Source organism: Apium graveolens, chromosome 3 (genome assembly GCF_009905375.1).
Source record: "Apium graveolens cultivar Ventura chromosome 3, ASM990537v1, whole genome shotgun sequence".
NCBI lineage: Eukaryota > Viridiplantae > Streptophyta > Magnoliopsida > Apiales > Apiaceae > Apium > Apium graveolens.
Window position 1 is genome coordinate 224,358,620 of NC_133649.1, and position 5,585 is coordinate 224,364,204.

The 5,585-nt window shown below is 32.9% G+C and overlaps 1 protein-coding gene across 1 annotated transcript; it reads left to right on the forward strand.

Annotated features, from left to right (window-relative positions):
• Positions 1-4,521: 4,521 nt before the first annotated feature.
• Positions 4,522-5,202, forward strand: LOC141714845 (disease resistance protein RPP13-like). Its single transcript, XM_074518341.1, has 2 exons — positions 4,522-4,848; positions 5,146-5,202. The coding sequence occupies exons 1-2, from the start codon at positions 4,522-4,524 to the stop codon at positions 5,200-5,202; spliced, it is 384 nt and encodes a 127-aa protein (XP_074374442.1).
• The last annotated feature ends 383 nt before the right edge of the window (positions 5,203-5,585 follow it).

Sequence of the window (5,585 nt, forward strand, 5' to 3'; positions counted from 1 at the left end):
TACAATTCAGAATAAAGGGAATATATGATTGCACATCTGCCCTCCATACAGAACACCCTAATACACAAATATTATTATATGTTTTATGGTATTATCAATTGATACATTATAAATCTGCTTGAATAATTTATCTGTATTATAGTTGTAAAATTTTAATATAATTATATAAAATTGTTTTAATCAGAATTATATTATAAGTAAAAAATTCAGATTTTTTTAAAAAATGTGATTCATTACTAATAAGTCCAAATTGTTCGATTTTAATTACACTATATTACAAATTCATAAATGTATTGTTTAATGTAATCCAATATTATTTATGATCGGTAACTCATAAATTATTAGATTTGAATTATGAAAGGGCGTATCTTCGTGAAAAGCTCTACCCCTGTTAAAAGGCTTAACGTGGGCAATTGGTCAAGTTACAATTATCCTTAATCAATCTTGAATAAATTATTGCTATCGACAGCTTTCTGAATCAATGGCCTTCTCATAGGGCAAGAAGAGTCTGCAGATCTGGTAAATTACATTGCATGAACATCGGTAAAGTAAGAAAATTAAAAACAGAAGTATTCGATACAATTTATATGTCTAATCAACCAATTTACATTGAATTCTTTTCAACTAAACCAAAAAAAAGAAGAGTGTAGCCTATGTTATCCACTGCCAATCAACTTAGGTTATTTTGTAAAATTGGGTTCAATATAAAATAAAATTTTCACAATAATTTCTATTTGGGAAATAAAAAATGAACACGGATATTCAAAATGTTCATGTGTTTTGTTTTTCGACTTGTCAGATGAGGTTTATATCGAAGAAACAATATGTTACGATTATAAAGTAATCTCACAGCTTGGGAAGAGTATGGGCCGGTTCGGCTCGGTTTTCGGATAAAACCGGAACCAAAACCATATATCTCCGATTTTTTAAATTGTAAACCGCAACCGCCGGTTCGGATTCGGTTTCGATTTAAAAAACTCGGTCCGGTTATAATCAGCTCGGTTTTGATTACAAAACCGACAAATATTGCATTTACCAAATTTTATTCCAGAGAGAAACGAAAACTTTTTGTCTCTAATAGTGAAGTAGGTGAGAATGTGGTTAATGTTAGTGATAGCAGCCAGTAGATAATTCGGTCTCTAATAGTGAAGTAGGTGAGAATGACCGATAAATAATAATTTACATATCCCATAAGTTACATATTTTGAAAAATCCCAAATACAATGTTTTTTGAATATATAATTTTACATTTTTAACGTCATAGCGCAGCGAACCCAATGACTAGTATATATATAAATTCGGATCGGATTATTTACGGATCGAATCTTATCATATTCATATTCTAATTATGTCAGATCGAAATTTTTGATCGGATTTTATTTTAAATAATTCATATCCGTTCTATTAATTTTCGGATCATATCAGATGAAATCGGATCGGATATCTGATCCATCGACTTCCCTACCTGTACATCTCTTTTTTAATATCATTTTTTCCTTAAAATGTATATACGGGAATGGGAATGCCTTTTACGTGTGAACTTTTGGGAGCCAACACACGCAACACTAGGGGTGAGCAAAAAACCGAATTAAAACCGGAACCGATCCGAAACCGAAGAAAATCGGGAAAAACCGAGCCGAGAAAAAACGACCCGGAACCGAAACCGAAAAATAAAAAACCGAACCGATTTAAATGGTTTGGTTCCAGTTATACGTTTCAACCAAACCGATAAAAACCGAACCGAACCGGTTACTAATATTGATAAATTTATATAATTATTATTCATATATAATTTATATATATATATTGTTTATGAATTTTAAAAATTTATAACTTTATTCTTAAATTGCAAAATTAGTCATTAATTTGTAAAAAAACATAGTGCCCCTTTACCGGTGACCCCAATAATAGTAAGCCTTGTCCTTATTATGCAAATCTGAAATGCACAGACGTTAAAACCAAAACCACTCCTCTGCTTAAAATCATGCGGGTAGGTATTTGAGAGAGATTGATTTACATTATTCTTGATTACTAATGTGTTACCTACAAAATAAACTAAACTTTGATTTGAGTTTTCTATTAATTACATACTTGATTTATCTACTGTTTAAATTTTGTACGTTATTGATTTTAAGCTAGAAAATTGATTTTGTGCATCAATTTGTCTCTTTTGTATAATTGTCGGTTTTGTAACCGAAACAGAACCGATTATAACCGAACCGGGATTTTTAAAACCGAATCTGAATCTGAACCGGTGGTTGCGGTTTTCAATTTTAAAAACCGGATATATATGATTGCGATTGCGGTTTATCCCGAAACCGAGCCGAACCGGTCCACGCTCTCCTCTACGCAACACGTATTCGTTGAGTTTTAGTACCGCGTATTTGACCAGCCAATTCTAAATATGTATCCACGTCATGCAGTTGAGCGGCCATCTATGAACAATCTCTATGATTATTCATTAATAAGATTATTCATTAATCATCCACTTAAACAGTCATGCGATATCAGTTTTACTGTTTCAGTACTTTGTTCTTAGGAATTAATAGAAATTTAAGTAGTCGGGAACAATCGGCTAGGCTAGGCAGAATTTGAATTATTAGGATAATATTGGCGCGCGCACACCCCATGTGACTAGCACTCCACGGATAGCTATCATAGAGAAATGTGGAAAATTAGTATTTTAAAAATATAAATATATTATTTATTTCATTTTTCATCACATGTTGTACAAATTTTAATTATAAAGTTAAAAATCAAAATTAAACATTTTTTATTTAAAAAATCATTAAAATTTAATGAAAAATTTAAGTTGGTTATATAATATAATCACAGTAAAATTATATTTATTAAACAATATTTCACTGTGGAATCAAATTTAAAATCCATTATTTTTTTAAATTTTAATTGTTAATTTCTTTATTATATTCAAATATAGTTATTATTCTAGATTAGTATAGAATTATATATTTTTACAATTTATGATGAGATTTTAGAATAAAATCAATGATTATCTACGATTTTTCATATAAAATGTTTTTTTATGAAATAAAGGTGTATATATATATAATAAAGTTCTATGTAGATCCTTTAAGGTCCATTGACAAACCATTGTTTATGATCATTTATCAGCTAATATGGGTGCTCTAAAAGACGAGATTCCACATTAGCCATCGGATAATCGATGATTAATAGAAATCATTAATTAAAATACTAATCATATATAATTATAAATATTTAATAATATTAATTTATTAATTTATTAAATTTTATATATTAATTTAAGAAAAATACGAAGTGATTAATCGAATTCTAAAAGTGAAATGAAAAAGTACCTTCTAATAATTAATCTACAAAATAGGTAATTTTAAGAATTATAGCTAATATTAATTAATTTTGTTTATGTACCCACTAGATCATGTATTTGTACTTAATTATAATATTCTATTTTATAATATTTATTAGTTGAAGAAATTATAGCCTACAAATGGTTAGCAAATGTAGGAAGAGAGACAAGCTTCCTATTATAAACCACATCCTCGAGGGCCCACCTCTAGTGTACCCCTTGTACATTTTGTTTATATAGCATATCCTCTTTTATTCTTCTTCTGCACTACCACCTCTTCCTCTCAACTTGTTAAATGATAACCTGCACCATCATCTTACCATTATATCTTTATACGTCTCCGATATTTGATTCAACGCCAGCCTATCTTTACATTCTTTTTTTTGCCAACTAAACTCACCCATGGTCGAACCTTGACCTCCTCATGACACAAAAGCTCAACCACAGTACAAAATTTTTACATTCTTTCGTTTCATAATCATCAATAACAGCCCGTCACTTTGGCCTTCTTTTTTTCTCCTTATAATTTCTCTTTTTAAATTCATATACAGTTGACGCAACTGTAGGCTTTGCGATTGAAAAGCTTGGAGCTTTTGTTACCCATGAAATCAACACTAGGATTGGAGTAAAAGATGGTATTAGGTGGCTCAAAGATGAACTGAGCTACCTACAATCTGCTGTAACTATCCTGGATAGGTTTAGTGCCTCTCAAGAAGAAGAACATGCACTTCCTAAACAAGGTTTTCTGGAATCTGCGTGGACTTGTATCTGCATCTGCAACAAAGAAGCCAACCTTTATGATATTGGCAAGGAGATCGAGACCTATTAAGGAAAGAATCATTGGGATTAAGAACAGGCGAGAAGAGTATGATATTACCAACATTTTAGCTACTTGTAATGTGCAACCGAGAAAGAGAACATTTCTAAGACCAACCTCTTTCCAAAATCACGTGGATGTGGTTGGTTTCGAGGATGATTTCAAGACTTTGTTGGCTGAGCTTCTTAAACAGGATGCATCCCTGGCATGATTGCTATTCATGGAATGGGAGGGTTGGGTAAATCTACACTTGCCAGTAAGCTGTATCACTCTAGCCAGTTGACCCAGTCGTGCTTGGGTTTGTGTTTCCGAGGATTATAACATTCACAATGTTCTGAGGAGGATAATTAAATCTCTCATGGGACAAGAACCAGATTCATTGCAGAAGATGGATGAGGTAGACTTGCTGCGGTGCCTGCGTGGCCTAATGCTAGATACTAATTGTCATCTGGTAGTAATTGATGATATATGGGATGTAAATGTCTGGACAAAGATTAAAAAAGCTTTTCCGCCAAAGAATGGTAGCAGAGTCATCATAACTACCCAAAACAAAAAAGTTGCAGAAGGAGTAGACGACAACTGTTCTGTGCATCAACTGCGTTTTCTCAGGGATGATGAGAGTTGGCACTTGTTTTGTAGGAGAGCTGAACCAAAGCAGAATCTGGAGAAGATAGGAAAAGAGATGGTAGGTAAATGTCGAGGATTACCACTTGCGATCGAGGTACTGAGTGGACTATTATTGCAGCTACGAGGATTGGTCGAAGGTGAAAGACCATATTGTTGGAATTTAATCTAAACGGTCATGTGTTTTGTTTGAATAAAGTCAGCTGTTTGCATCGTGTCTATAGCAGCTGATCTGGTCTTTCAGTAATGGAGTAGAAGTAGGAGTCCAGTAGAGAAATAATAGGAGATGTAGCTGGTAGTTATCATCTCAGTTAGTACATTGTTCAGCTTTTATATTTGTACTTTGCATTCCTTTTAGAGGATAACATATGCGGTGTCAATTTCTCAGAAGCTTAATACAAAAACCGAGTCTTAAACTCAAGTCTGTGTCTTTCTATTTTTGTATTCTCAACAATCTGGTATCAGAACACAGTGCCTAGTGTATGCCAAAATATATGCCCAAAATGACAACATCAGAGCCAAACAAAAGCAAAGAAAATGCAGTGGGTTTGAACTATCCTATGCTCACAAAGACGAACTACGCTCCATGGTCTATGAAGATGAAAGTGTTTATGCAAGCTCATGGTGTATGGGAAGCTATTGAACCGAAGAATTCTAAGGAGACTCTCGAAGAAAAAACAGATAAGTTGGCGTTAGCTGCAATTTATCAACGGATTTCAGAGGACGTTCTACTGTCACTTGCTGAAAAGAATACGGCCAAAGATGCATGGGAGGCGATTAAGGTGTCGAGTTTAGGTG